Raw genomic sequence first — 15602 nt, forward strand, 5'->3', positions numbered from 1 at the left:
AAAGCTCCTTTCAGATCTTCTTTAAAAAAAAAACAAACGGTCTTTGAGCCCTTATGTCTGCCTGCCTGCAGACATAAGCTCCTTGAAGACATGTTAAGCAAAAACAAACGGCCCCTAAGTGTGTAGGAAATATAAAAAAAGTAAAATAAGTGTTTGTGAGTAAGATAGAGATAAATATATAGAGTTGGATGTGAGAGGTTTTTGAAAAATAAACAAAATTTATAGATAAATATATTGTTTAGTTAACTTATATAGATGTAGATGGTCTAGATAGAGGTACTAACATGAACAAAGTTGTTAGTTTAGGGGGCTGCTGTATTAAAAGTAGACCTGGCAAACGGGTCGGGTTGGGTCGGGTCGGGTCATGGGACAAAATGGGTTCGGGTCAAAACGGGTTCGGGTAAAAACGGGTTCGGGTAAAAACGGGTCAATTAAAAAAGGGGTTGTTTTGGTTCGGGTCGAAACGGGTTCGGGTCAGAATGGGTTTCGGGTCGGAACGGGTTTTGGGTCGGGTTGGAAATAACTAAAAAAGAAGGCTTGCAAACAGCATAAAATTTGAACATTGAACAGAATATAAGATCTGAGGTATCTCAAATGTAATTGATAAACTGTAAGATCATAATCCAATATACTAACTGTAACTCAACTGCTTAACAATACAATATGCACACTACTGCTGTTGCTTTGATGCAAACGCGGATAACACCAAGGCATCCCATTCTTGTTGTCAAAACGGTTCGCGTCGAAACGGTACGGGTCGAAACGGTTCGTGTCGAAACGGTACGGGTCGAAACGGTACTCGTCGAAACGGTTCGCGTCGAAACGGTTCGCGTCGAAATGTTACGGGTCGAAACGGTACGGGTCGAAACGGTACGGGTCGAAACGGTACGGGTCGAAACGGTACGGGTCGAAACGGTACGCGTCGAAACGGTACGGGTTGAAACGGTACGGGTCGAAACGGCACGCGTCGAAACGGCTCTCGTCGAAACGGCACTCGTCGAAACGGCTCGCGTCGAAGCGGCTCGCGTCGAAACGGTACGGGTTGAAACGGATCGGGTCGAAACGGATCGCGTCGAACTGAAGCCGTTCCGACCCAAAACCCGTTCCGTGCCATAACCCGTCTCGTGCGGATACTTGTGCCGGCTCGAAACCCATTTTAATCTGAAACCTGCCCCGTTTCTTTAAGACTACCCACATCGAGCCATTTTTTTAATGTTGTCAACCCGCTTTGCCCCGAAAATAACAAGATGGAATTTCAAGTGACCCATTGTGACTCATTTAGTTAAAATATCTTACCCAAACCAACCTATATAATTTTAAAAGCAACCCAAACTGACCCACTTGAAAGGCTTTGGGTCAAGATTGCCCCTTCTAATTAAAACTAAATTGCTCCTAAACTAAAAGAAAAAACAACTCAATTAGTGACTAGGAGTACAAGAAATAGATGATTGGCATTCCAACGTAGAAAATTAAAAAAGATGGACGAAAACCGAACTTTGGCTCAAATCTCGGGGACCAACTATGAAACTTACTATTATAAAACCCCACTTATCAATCATTTTGTTTCTTTTCAATTATATAAAACCCCACTAATCCTCCTTTTGTTTCTTTTCAATTATAATTGTTTCTTTTCAATACTAATCAATCATTTGGTTTCCGTTTACACTTACTTACCAGTACATTCTCAACCAAAGATTTTAAAGATTTTGAAGAAAGAAGATCGCAAGCAAAAGAGAGGTATTTTCTTCATCAATTAGCTTTAATTATGTATGAATTTATTTCTTTCTTGTCTTGATTCTGTTCTTCATCAATTCCTACATCATGTGTTTCTTTTCTGTTTTTTAATTTTATTAATAATCGGGGAATTACATATATTTCTAAATCTAGCTTCATATATACCTAACCAAACTTAAATTACCCGTATCCCTTTCACTATAGAAAAATGGGCTTTTGCGAACGCATTTAAGATCGCAAAACGATTGCAATTGCCCTGTTGCGACCGGTTTGTAACCATAAGTGCGGTTGGAACTAAGCCCCTTCGTGTGTCGTACTACTACTATTGTTATTGTTATTGTTATTGTTATTGTTATTGTTATTGTTATTGTTATTGTTATTGTTATTGTTATTGTTATTATTATTATCTGCTTGTTGATCTTTGATTATGGTTCTTCGATGTTTAGTGTGATTGTAGTTTATTGTGTTTGTTGAAAAAGATATGAACGATCAAAAAGCTTTTATCTTGATTAAATCAAGGTTGAAATTAAGGGTATAAAAAACAGGGTGTATTTGTAGAGAGAGAAAGTTGAGAGCGCGGGTAGAGAGAATATTTTCATGTACTTTACTTCTATTTTCTTGTTTTCCTTTAATTTAGAGTTAATTACTGTTTTCGTCCCTGAGGTTTGTTAAAAATAACGGTTTCAGTCCATTAGTTTAAAAATTGCGATTTCAGTCCATTAGTTTCATTTTTGTAACCATTTCAGTCCACTAACTTAACTCCATCCATTTATTTTGTTAACTTTGAGTTAACTAACTAATTCAGGGACGGTTTGCGTCAGTTTTAGAAACACAAGAACTTAAGTGTAAACTCTAAAACATTAAAACAAAAAAATAGTAAATTCCAAAAAATCAAAAAAATTCCAAAAAAACCAAACAAATTCCAAAAAATTCTAAAAAATAATAAAAATTCTAAAAAATCATAAAAATTCTAAAAAATACAAAAATTCCGTTTCGGCGCGAACTGTTTCGAACCCGAACCGTTTCGACGCGAACCGTTTCGAACCGTACCGTTTCGACCCGAACCGTTTCTAGCTGAACCGTCCGTACCGTTTCGAACGGAACCGTTTCGAGCTGAACCGTTTCGACGCGAACCGTTTCGACCCGTACCGTTTCGAGCCGAACCGTTTCGACCCGTACCGTTTCGAAGCCGAACCGTTTCGAGCTGAACCGTTTCGAACCGAACCGTTTCGACCCGTACCGTTTCGAAGCCGAACCGTTTCAAGCCGTACCGTTTCGAACCGAACCGTGCCGTTTCGAACTGAACCGTTTTGAGCTGAACCGTTTCGAACCGAACCGTGACGTATCGAACCGACTGTTTCGAACCGGACCGTTTCAAGCTGTACCGTTTCGACGAGAACCGTGGCGTATCGAACCGAAACGGTTCGGCTTCGAAACGGTACGGCTTCGAAACGGTTCGGGTCGAAACGGTACGGTTCTATACGGTTCAGCTCGAAACGGTTCGGTTCGAAACGGTTCAGCTCGAAACGGTTCGGTTCGAAACGGCACGGTTCGGTTCGAAACGGTACGGCTTGAAACGGTTCGGCTTCGAAACGGTACGGGTCGAAACGGTTCGGTTCGAAACGGTTCAGCTCGAAACGGTTCGGCTTCGAAACGGTACGGGTCGAAACGGTTCGGCTCGAAACGGTACGGGTCGAAACGGTTCGCGTCGAAACGGTTCAGCTCGAAACGGTTCGGGCCGAAACGGTACGGACGGTTCAGCTCGAAACGGTTCGGGTTCGAAACAATTTGCGCCGAAACGGATTTTTTGGATTTTTTAGAATTTTTTAGAATTTTTATGATTTTTTAGAATTTTTATTATTTTTTAGAATTTTTTGGAATTGTTTGGTTTTTTGGATTTTTTTTGATTTTTTGGAATTTACTATTTTTTTTGTTTTAATGTTTTAGAGTTTACACTTAAGTCCCTGTGTTTCTAAAACTGACGCAAACCGTCCCTGAATTAGTTAGTTAACTCAAAGTTAACAAAATAAATGGATAGAGTTAAGTTAGTGGACTGAAATGGTTACGAAAATGACACTAATGGACTGAAATCGCAATTTTTAAACTAATGGACTGAAACCGTTATTTTTGACAAAACTCAGGGACGAAAACAGTAATTAACTCTTTAATTTATTAAAAGAGGGGAAAAACTATTATGCCCTCACATGAGTTGGCACATGCATGGAGTTAAAAAAAAACTTACATGTGTTAAGCTATAAGGACACTGTTTGTTATCATGTGCAAACGTAAAAGAGAGCCGGTGTAATTTTAGAAGTTCAAGGACAATATCTGATAAAACATTAAAACATAAAGGAGGAAAAATGCAATTTGCTCTTTAAAATAAGACATTCAAATTAGAAAAACGAACCAACTTCTTTTATGTATAATCTTGCTTCCTCCTCCTGAATCTGACATTGTTTCTTTGGTTTTCTTCTAAAACCCAAAACTCTAAGGTAGCGTTTGTTTCATGGAATGGAATGGAATTAGGAAGTTTTTCTTTGTAAAATTGATCTTGGTTGGGGGAGGGAGGAATTTGAAATCCCATTAATTTCTTTAATCAATGAAATTTGTGACTATTTCAACATTCCTTAGAAATCCTTCACTCTAATGAAGGAATGGAATGTTGAAATAGTCACAAACTTCATTGATTAAAGAAATTCATGGGATTTCAAATTCCTCCCTCCCCCAAACAAGATCAATTTTACAAAGAAAAACTTCCTAATTCCATTCCATTCCATTCCATTTCATGAAACGAACGCTACCTAAACTACTAAAATGAAAAGTCTTAACGGCAAAAGTGAAAATTTTTATCTAAATTAAATTTATATAATGGTTTGAGTTACCTGGTAAGTTTAGATTAGATTTTAAAGTGTTTCATAATATAGAGTTTAGGGGGGCGTTTGGTTTGAAGGAATTCAATAGAGTTTAAGGGAATTGGAATTGGAATTTGAATTCTATCTTTTAAGATGTTTGGTTCGTAGAATTTGGTGTAATTGGAATTGGAATTAGGCATGAATTCCTTTAAATTCCTTTAACTAAAGAAATTTAAAATCCTTCCTACATGTGAAGTGATTAAAGTAAATTTATTGGAATCTTCGACCGTTTCGACCCGCACCGTTTCGATCCGAACCGTTTCGACACGAACAGTTTCGACTCATGCCGTTTCGACGCGACCAGTTTCGACCCGAACATTTTCGACCCGTACTGTTTCGACATGTACCGTTTCGACTTGTACCTTTTCGACACGTACCGTTTCGATGCAAACCGTTTCGACCTGTACCATTTTGAAACCGTTTCGACCCCGTACCGTTTCGAATCAAACCGTTTCGACGCAAACCTTTACGACGCGAACCGTTCCACCCGAACCGTTTAGACGCGAACCGCTTCGACCCGAACCGTTTCGACACGAACAGTTTCGACGCGAACCGTTTCGACCAGTACAATTTTGAAACCGTTTCGACCCGTACCGTTTCGACGCGAACCATTTTAACCGATACCGTTTCGACCCGAACCGGTGGTTGTGGGTGCCGGGGTGATGGATTCCAATTCATTTGACAACCAAACACAACAAAAATGTAATTGAGATTACAATACCAGCAATTTCCAATTCCAATCTTCCAAATCATTCCGCAAACCAAACGCCCCCTTAGAGTTAAAGTCTTAGTATGATTGGTTTTTTTTTTCTTAAATCAGTGCTTAAAACTTAAATTCACATTAAGATGATGTGGTTTTGGTTTTTTCTTCCAACCCATAGTTAAAACTAGTATATTGTATTGAATTCACGTTAAGATCATGTACATAACTGTATGATTGCGTTCTTATTTATTTTATTTAGTATGACAATATTCTAATTAAATAAACTTTGCAAGTAAGATTTCATTTTCGATTATTGAAGACCCTAAATCACTTGATAATTGACTTTTTTATTTGTGTGTTCTTGCAATATTTAACTTTTGATGTTGAAACTAGACTAACTTGTTTTTGTTGATATGTTTGCATGATTTGTTGGTCTCGATCAGGAAAATGGCGCAGATTGTAAGTGACCTTGTCGTTGCCCCTGTTGTGAAATTTATGGCAAGTCATATCACGAAACACCTAGGATATGTGTTTTGCTCCACAAAACATGTTACGAGCATGAAAGATAAATTGAAAGATTTGGTGGATACAAGCACTGAAGTTATAGAGCACAAGAACAGAAACGAAACAAATGATAAAGAGATACCTGCTCGTGTAGAGGCTTGGTTGGGAGACGTTGAGAAGGTCAAGGATCAAGTCCAAAGCATCCCAAATGATGACATTGGATGTTTTCACATGAAAAATAGGTATCGAGTGGGAAGAAACGCTTCTAAGGCTACTATGAGGATCCAAGAACTTATTTCAAAATATTCTGAGATTACTTGGACCGATGCCCCATTGCCTACTGGAAGAGCCACATCCTCCACCACTTCTACACTGTTATCATCGTCGCCGGGTGGAGATGACTTCAAGTCCAGAAACGTGCCGTTCAACGATGCATTGAAGCTCCTTCAACAAGACGACAACAAGAGTCAAGTGATAGCCTTGTGTGGAATGGGTGGTGTAGGAAAAACCACCATGATGGAACAACTTAAAAAAGTTGCAGAAGACAAGAAGATGTTTGATTTCTTTGTGAAAGTTACCCTTGGGAGAAATCCTAACATGCTTTCTATTCAGAATGATATAGCCATATGCATAGGAGGCGAAAGTTTACATGAAGCGACTGTAACAGCAAGGGGAGAAACTCTCCAAAGAAAATTTGAGAAAAAGTTAGAAAAGGATAAAAAAAAGATTCTAGTTATATTAGATGATGTGTGGGAGAAGGTTGAAATCAAAGATATTGGACTAACAAGTCCTTTGCCAAAAGGCGTCAAGTTGTTGTTGACATCACGAGACTCAAATATTTGTACACAAATTGCGGATGCTTCCCTTCTTCAAGTAGTCCAAGTCAATGTGTTGTCAGATGCGGAAGCACAAAATTTCCTTTCTAAATATACTGGAATTTCTAAAGAACATGATCAAGATCGGTTTCAAATAGGATGTGATATTGTCAAAAAATGTGGTAATTTGCCACTTGCCATCAAGCTCATTGGCACAACCCTTAAACATAAAAAAATTCATGTGTGGAGGGATACACTTGTCCGTCTAAAGAATCATGATCTCGATGATAACGTGCAAGAAATTATCAGAATAAGCTACGAGTTTGTAAAAAACGATGACGATAAAGCGATTTTTCTGCATTGTGGCTTGTTTCCGGAGGACTCTGATATTCAAATAGAGGATCTTGTTAGACATGCATGGGGCCTAAAGTTGTTTAAAAATGTTTCTACTTTGAGAGTGGCACGAGACAGGATAAAGACATGTGTGGAAAATCTTGCAGACGCCAATTTGTTGATGCACAGTGAACACCTTGGATGTGTTAAATTGCACGATCTTGTGCTTGCTTTTGTGTTAGCAAGAGTTTCCGAAGGTGATTTTGCTTGGATTGTAAACCATGGCGATGTGTCCTCGTGGGGTAGAGACGAAATGAATGAGTCTTGCAAAAGGATTTCATTAACATGCATGGGTATGCCGGAGTTTCCTAGAGACTTCAAGTACCCAGACCTCTCTTTTATACAACTTATGGACGGGGATCAGTCGCTCAAGTTTCCGGATGATTTTTATGCAAGTATGGAAAATCTCAAAGTCATTGCATTTTATAACATGCGATATCCACCGCTTCCGACATCTCTTCAATTTTTGACCAACCTTAAATCACTTTGTCTCCATAGATGCGAATTGATGGCTGATTGGTCTTACATTGGAGATCTTGTGAATTTGGAGGTGCTCAGTCTTGTCTATTGTGACATCAACAAGTTACCATCTACGATAGGGAATCTAAGAAAGCTGAAGTTACTAGATCTGACAGGATGTGCCGCCGACCTTCATATTGATAATGGCGTCTTTATAAATTTGGTCAAACTTGAAGAGCTTTATATGAGAGGTCCTTATAATAAAGGAATCCACTTCACGGGTGCTAATTTGAAAGAGTTAAAGATGCTTTCATGCCAACTTTGTGCATTAGAGGTCGAATTCTTTCAAATGAACAAGCTAAAAGATCTATCCTTTGAGAAACTTGATAAGTTCAAGATATCTATAGGTCGTTCATACTTTGAATTTGAAACAACTTCATTCAAAACTAGATTAGTACTAAACCTTATGGCCGACCACAGAAGCGGCCTTGTGGACTACAAAATTCATGAGTTGGTCAAGAAATCAGAGAGTCTAAGTTTAAGTATGAAGCATATGAGTCATCTTGAAGATTTTGTTCCAGTCAATCCTTATGATCAAAGCTTTTTTTTGTATCTAAGAGACTTTCATGTTGAATATTGTGGTAACTTGAAATACCTCTTCCCAACACATGTGACACGTGGTTTGAGGAAACTTGAGCGCCTCACAATTTCATTTTGCTCTGTTTTGGAAGCAGTGGTGCATGATTACAATGGCGAGATAAATGGTAAAGGCGAGATGATCATTTTTGAGGAGCTAAAGTATTTATGGTTAGGTACCTTACCAAAGCTTGTACGTTTGTTCCCGGTTGACAGTGTGGTTGAGCTACCACAACTGGTTGAACTGGAAGTTTATAGACTTCCCAGCATCACTAGCATTTATCCTGACAATAAAAATACTTCTGCATTGCAACAAGCACTGTTTAATAGTCAGGTAGCTGATTACACATAATTGATTTGTATATGTCAATTGGTTTAGCTATTTCTTTTCCCAATATTATACTTAATGTAATGTATTGTTTGGGTGGGCGGACCTATTTTTGCAGGTTAGAACTTCCGAGTTGAAAAAGGTAGTTATTGGAGGTATGGAGAATCTGGAGCAGATATGGCCGAGTAGTAGTGAGGAGGAATTTGATAATATTCCCATGTTAAAAAACATCCGTGTGGAAGTGTGTGATAAGCTTGTGAATCTATTTCCAACCAATCCAATGCGATTATTGAAAGATCTAGAAGAAATAACAATTTCATGGTGTTCTTCCCTTCGAGAGATATTCAACATAGACTTGGAATGTTTTGGTGAAGTTGAACAAGTTATCAACATCAGTTTGCGTTACATTTGTGTGGGTCGTTTAAATGAAGAAGATTGTCACGTGTGGAGTGTAAAAGGTGGTGAAAGAAACTCAAGTTTTCATGACTTTGATACAACGGGATGGGTGAGAAAACCATATGTTTCAGATATGATATATGAAAAAACTTCGCACCAACCGAGTCCAAATTTGATTCGGTTAAGAAGAGAAAGAGGTACGTACGGCATTAAAACATTTCACGTCTTAGGTTGTTTAAAGTTAGATAAGTATTTTTATCCCCAAACTCATGTTTCTAATACTATTTTTAATTTTGAGAAAATAAAATCCAACGATTTTCTAATAGCTTTTAAAACTTTTCCGTAACACTTACTTAAATCCTATATACACTTTTGAATTACAAATATATGTGATATATATATATATATATAGGGAGAAGATTCATTGGGGAACACTAAAAAATTGGGGAACCATGGAATACTCTTAAAAATTTAACTTAACATGTTAAGAATCAATTTTTTCTATTTTTTTTCTGTACTTTTTCTTATAAATATTTGTAGAAGCATTCTTAATAAAAAAAATCAAAAACTAAAATAAAAAAAAAAACAGTTAAAAAAGGGTAAAAATTATTTTTTTCAAATTTTTTTTATTTTCAATAGTTTCTACTTATTTTTATAAGGAAAAACGTTGATTTTTTTTTTAAAAATGATTTTTAACATGTTAAATTAATTTTATATGATACATATATTTTTAACTGTTTTTTAAACATTTTTTTTATATTTTTAGTTTTTGATTTTTTTATTAAAAATGTTTCTACATTTATTTATAAGAAAAACTACCGAAAAAAATTAGAAAAAAATAATTTTTAACACGTTAAGTATAATTTTTTAGAGTGTTCTCTGTTCCCCACTTTTTTAATGTTTTAGGGTTCAACTGAAAACTCATTTTATTGTGAAAAATCGAAAACTAATTAAAAAAGCCTAAAAACGTACCAATTTTTTTTTACATTTTTTTATAAAAATTCGCTACTTTTTATATATAATTTTTTTTTCAAAAAAAAATTTTAGTGCACATGTGCAACACACATATAATGCACATGTGTAGTACAAGTTTTTTTTTATATATAAAAAGTAGCGAAAATTTGGTAAAAAAAATTGGTATGTTTTTTAGTTAGTTTTTAAGTTTTCACAATAACTAGTGGTTTTTAATTGAACCTTCCTCTCTCTATATATATATATAGGAAGGTTAACGTACATTACGGCTTAACGTACATCACGTACGACAGGTAATTACGCACGTTCATTTTAAAATCACGCACGTTATAACTCAAAAATCCAACATCACGCATATTGAAAACATTAATCACGCATGTTATAGAACAAATCACGCGCGTCGCCGTACCTGAAGTATGATAAGCCGTAATGTACGATATACTTTATATATATGTGTGTGTGTGTGTGTGAACGATCACATCAGAACTAATTTTTGCCTAAGAATGACTTTTAGGACTCTAAAACCGACTCAAACGAACTCTGATTCAACTCATTTCAGTGGCGTAGCGGCGTTGAAACTGACTTGTTGAATCTTACGATCTTAAATTTTATAGTTTAGCTTTAATGAGTTCCAACACTGTTGTAATGAGTTATCAAAATTCGTTTGAGCCATTTTCGGAGTGTATGAAAATCATTCTTTGCGTTCTTAAGCAAAAAAATAGTTCTTAGTGTATGTTAACATGTCAGTTCGTTTGTTTTTTTAAATAAAGGGGTGGCGGGGCAGCTTGTTGCCCATCTACCTTCTGTTTTGATGTAACTTAACAAAATCCATCTAATTCAACTGAAAATCAAAGTGATTTTGATGCATGCTTGATAAATTAGAGTTTACAACATCATCTCATCATAAGGTACGTCAAAAATCTAGTATATGTTGAAGTAGTGATTTCTTTATGAACCTTATGATGTGTAGTTGAAGTAGGGATTGTTGAACTTGTGAAAATTTGTAGTGCCCATATGATTTGAGGCCCCTTGATGAATAATGGTAGAAAAATGTTATGATTAAGTATTAGGGTAATATACTATGTATATGTAAGTGGGTTTTTGTAGATATGTTAAACACATGAATTGTGGTAGTAAATTTGATGTATTTGATGTTAATATAGTGAGCTCTAGATGTTAATCGATTATACTAGTCATATTGACTTTATAAGGTGGGAAAACATGGGTAATTGTTGAAGTGAAAACTTAATAAACTTGGTGTAAAAATCCATGCCCATAATGTGTTTAATATAATGCCTAAGTGAATGTGAGTTGTTGAAAGGTGTGGAAGAATCATAACATGAACCTTGTAATTGAATACTTACAAGTTTATGAATCATAAATTGTACTATGGGTTCTAAATGATAAATCGGATTGAACTCTATAGGCAATTTGGGTGAAGCATCGAGTGGTCAAGCCGGGGCAGACACGCGCATGAAAGGAAAGCTTTAAGGTACATGGCTTTACGCTTCGTTGTGTTTTTGTTAAATTGTGTGTTATTTGTGTATAACTGAATAATGGTAATTACTCATAAAGTTAGGTTTGTTTAAAGTGATGGATTTCACATGAAACAACCAAACGGGTCAAAATAAGGAATGTTGATGAGTTTGGCTTGTTTAAAGTAATGGATTTCACATGAAACAACCAAATGGGTCAAATAACGAATTAATAATAAGCTTGGTTTGTTCCAAGTCATGGATTTCACACGAACAAACAAATGGGTCAAAACGAAGTTGTAACGCATACCGAAATGGGTGCGAGAGTAGGGACTTCGGCATAAACCCGATTGAAGGGTTAAATTTACAAAGGCATGCATAAATCGGGTAACGGGAACGTGAACAATAAATCAATGGACCCAGATAATGGGTCATAATCGGAAGAATGTGAATTCCTGAAAATAATTCGGACTAATTAAGTTGGACCATTAAAAGGTTGAACGGGTCGAATAAGCGTAAACGCAAACCGGGTAACGGATGCGTGAAAAGCAAATTTAATAACCCGGGTAATCGGGTAAAGTCGTAAAAATGATGTTTTTTTGCAAAAAAAGATGTAAATTTCATAGTCTCGATTGGTTAAACATGCAAATGGGTCAAATAAATAAACATATAAATTTAGAACTGATAGCGTAAAACATAAAGTTATAAACCCGAGTTATGGGTTTATAAGATAAGAATGTTGGCAAATGTTTTTCGGTCAAGTAGAAACAATTTTCGTGCGAAACGGATAAGTAATCGGAAAGTTATGGACATGTTTGTAAAAAAAAGGGACAAGAATGGAAATGTTGCAGCTGGGCTGCGCCGTAGGCTACGGCTCTGGGGATGGCTAGAAACAACAGAAAAGGGGTGCCGTAAGTTACGGCATACATGTCGTAGCTTACGGCGGGTCTTCTCACCATCTTTTTGTTTGTTTGTTTTGGTAAACTTGGGTTATCAAACTACGTTTAAGCATCATATAACTGACGTGTGAGATGATATTTGATATATAGGTGATAGCTATGATGTTACGGATGAAGATCAAGAATAACGAAGAATCGAACACAACCGAAGATCAAGCTTCCGCTTTTTGTTTAGTTATTTTATGAACCGAACAACGTTAACGTGTTGAAGTGTTTTAAATACTTATGAAGTTTTTTATCAAACCTGAAATTTTGTATGGATGTTTATTTGCATTACTTATATATAAATGCAATACTTTTATGTGAAGGGTATTTTAATACACTCGAACCCGGGAAGTACACTAAGAATAAATGGTAAAGGCAAGTTATATACTTGACCAAGATGAAAGAGAAGGATACTGTTTTGGTTAAAAATTACCGAAACAATTAAGTGATCAAATTTAGTCTGTGAGGTAGTGTGTTATTGATGTTTGAAAAAATGTGTCAACTTGATTGAAAATAATAGCAGTTTCAGGATACAGTTCGAGGATATCAAACTCTAATAGTTAATAGATAACATACAAGAAAAGTAAATGTGGACACGTGATGTACGAGGAAAGCCCTTGATCAATTTAGATCGTCAGCACAAAACCTGGGGAGCTGACAATCTTCAACTGCCATGTTCTTCTTATTGCTTGAATAACTAGGATACAATGTCAGGATAATGCTCAGATCAGGTCTAAGTGTACAACAATTGTGAATTATGAGTGTTTGAGTGTGATTGCAGCTAGAATGAGAGAGTGTACAAGTATGAGAGCTCGAGAGTGTGTGTTCCTATGATCTGGCACCCCGTATATATAGTTACATGAATAAACAATTTATCCTATTATTCCGGGATACTCTGAATATTCTTTAACGACCGTTGCAGACCACTTCTTTCAGCTTCAACATCTTTCTTCCAACTAATTTGAGCGAGTCTTCAGGGGACTTAGTCTTTGTGAACGTTAACCACCTGCAGCCACAACCTACAAGCAAATCGTTAGGGATAATCAAGATACTCTCGCACGATGTTACCAATATCCTGGTTCGGTATCCTGATCACAGATAGCTAACATAAAATCAAGATATATTGTCAGGATATGGGTTCAAATTCCACCGATAACAATTGTCCCCAAAAATTTCGTTGGATATACCCAATCTAAAAGTTATATTTTTAGTTTTTCAAGGCCTTTAATGGATTGAAGATATGATGTGACATGGAATAACTCTCCATGAAATTTTCACTCATTGCATGCATATATCTTCTCCTAATTTCCTTTCTTTTTAATTGCCATTGCGGAGATTAAAAAGGTAATCTTCTCTCCCTATCTCTAACCCTTTTCATCTCCGTCTTCTCCGTGTCCTTAGTCACTTATGGCCAAAAGAACTCGCTCCGCCTCTGGTGATTCAGCTCCGACATTCACACCCCAAGATTTGCTCCAAAATCCGGAGCGAGAGATCTGCTCCTTCGACAATGTTGACATAGCAGCTCTCCATTCTTCAGGTGCCTTCCTAGACGGTGCAATCTTCCGGCCATTTGATCGGGATCTCCAATCATATGTGTCATTCAGTGAGTGACTTTGTTTCTTAGCTTTCCCTTTCACCTTGGGTTTGAGATTTCCCTTTTTCCGATTTTATCATGGAGTTTTTCCGGACCACCAATCTGAGCTTCAGCCAAACCATGCCCATGGTTTGGAGTATTTTAATCGTGCTTGACCGTATTAAGAAGAATCGCCTCCCTGGTCTTAGCATCAATGATCTTCCCATAGTTTACCATTTAAGATCCCACGGGTCCATTCGATTCTTGCTTTACTCTACCTCTGACAACCCTCTTATCTTTCGGGCCGCCAGGAACTAGGAAGAGTGGAAAACCAAGTTTTATTTGTAAAAAGGAACTCCATCCCTGATGGTGACAGTTTTCTGGTGAAATGGTTAACTAAGGGTATGATTTAGGGTTTTAGGAATATCCCCAAAATTATCCTGCTTCAATATCCTGAATTGATATCCTCATTTTCTTTTGTGCAGCGGATTTCAGGAAGCTAGCTCCTCCGACTCCCGAATCAGTGGCAAGGATTGAAGCCATTTATAAACTGCCTGAGATCGAAAGAAGCTTTTTCCCAAACCAAGAAAGTTCAAGCAAACATTCCAGCTCCAATATGTCTAGTAAGGGTTTCTGATCTCAACATTCCTGTATAAGTTTTGTTAGTCAAGATATTTTATGATTAAGTTTGAAATTACTCCATTTTTTGTGTAGCCTCTGCCAAAGATCCCATCGTCTTTGATCTCAAAGAACTGGACAACTACTCGGGGCCTGTCCAAGTGAAGACGGAGACACCGGCCACTACCAGCTCCAAGCCGTCTGTTCCTCCTCCCAGACCTACACAGACTAGGGCCCGTGCTTCCGGGTCCAAAAAGAGAAAGGGCTCTGATACTGCTGCTGCTGCTCCTGAAGGGTTCTCCTACGATAACCTCAGCTTTGTTGACTCCTTTGAGCCTATGACTTCCTTCCTCAACAAGGTAAATATCCTGACCCTGTTTCCTCTATACATATACTGAGTCTGTATCCTGGATAGTCTGTATTAATGATACATGTGTTTTGCTTCGTAAGGTCTGCAACATCTGTTGGCCCTGTACACCGAGGCTTGCGAGGCAGTGAAAACCCTGGAGGCTAAACTGAAAAAAGTCAAGGTCACTATAGCTGACCAGGGGAAGATTGCCGAGGCCAAGACTCAGCATTATGAGGACAAGCTGAAAAAGGTCACCCTGGACGCCGAAGTCGAACTAGCTGCTGCCCAGGTCGAACATGAGAAGGCGATGTCCTCCTTCAGGGACGGTCTTAAAAACTCGGTTGTTGTCTCCCTTCTTCAGGTCAGGATAAAAATGGCATATGAGGCTAAAGATGCAGGCTTCGAATGCCCGATCTGGTCGGTTGATTCTTGGGTGGCTAAGTTGAGTGACCTGGGAGGGAGCCATGTGCCATATCCTGCCAAATATGGGACCGGTGAGCCTTTGAAGGAGGCAAAGACAGCGGTTGAAGCTGTAGGTCCCTTTTCTCGGAGGATCGAGAACAAACCTAAACCTTGTTATACTAACCCACTAGCGAGTGCGGAATCCAAGCTAGTAGGCAAACCGGGATGAAGCAAGAACAAACACAAGAACACACAAAGTTCACCGATTAACACCACTGTATTAATACGTATGAAGGTTTACGGTTACAAGCACAAGGTTTACAATCTGTTTGCAAACTCTCTAAAGTGTGTGTGTGTGTGTGTTTTCCAGCAGAGTTTCTCTAACTCTC

At 37.6% G+C, this 15602-nt stretch overlaps 1 protein-coding gene across 1 annotated transcript; it reads left to right on the plus strand.

The window, feature by feature from the left end:
* Positions 1–1601: 1601 nt before the first annotated feature.
* Positions 1602–12593, plus strand: LOC110927184 (probable disease resistance protein At4g27220). The gene is made up of 5 exons (XM_022170805.2): positions 1602–1737; positions 5793–8490; positions 8603–9077; positions 11279–11344; positions 12377–12593. Exons 2-4 carry the CDS (start codon positions 5797–5799, stop codon positions 11341–11343), a joined length of 3234 nt encoding a protein of 1077 aa, XP_022026497.1. The 5' UTR covers positions 1602–1737; positions 5793–5796; the 3' UTR covers position 11344; positions 12377–12593.
* The last annotated feature ends 3009 nt before the right edge of the window (positions 12594–15602 follow it).

Source organism: Helianthus annuus, chromosome 2 (assembly GCF_002127325.2).
Source record: "Helianthus annuus cultivar XRQ/B chromosome 2, HanXRQr2.0-SUNRISE, whole genome shotgun sequence".
Lineage (NCBI taxonomy): Eukaryota > Viridiplantae > Streptophyta > Magnoliopsida > Asterales > Asteraceae > Helianthus > Helianthus annuus.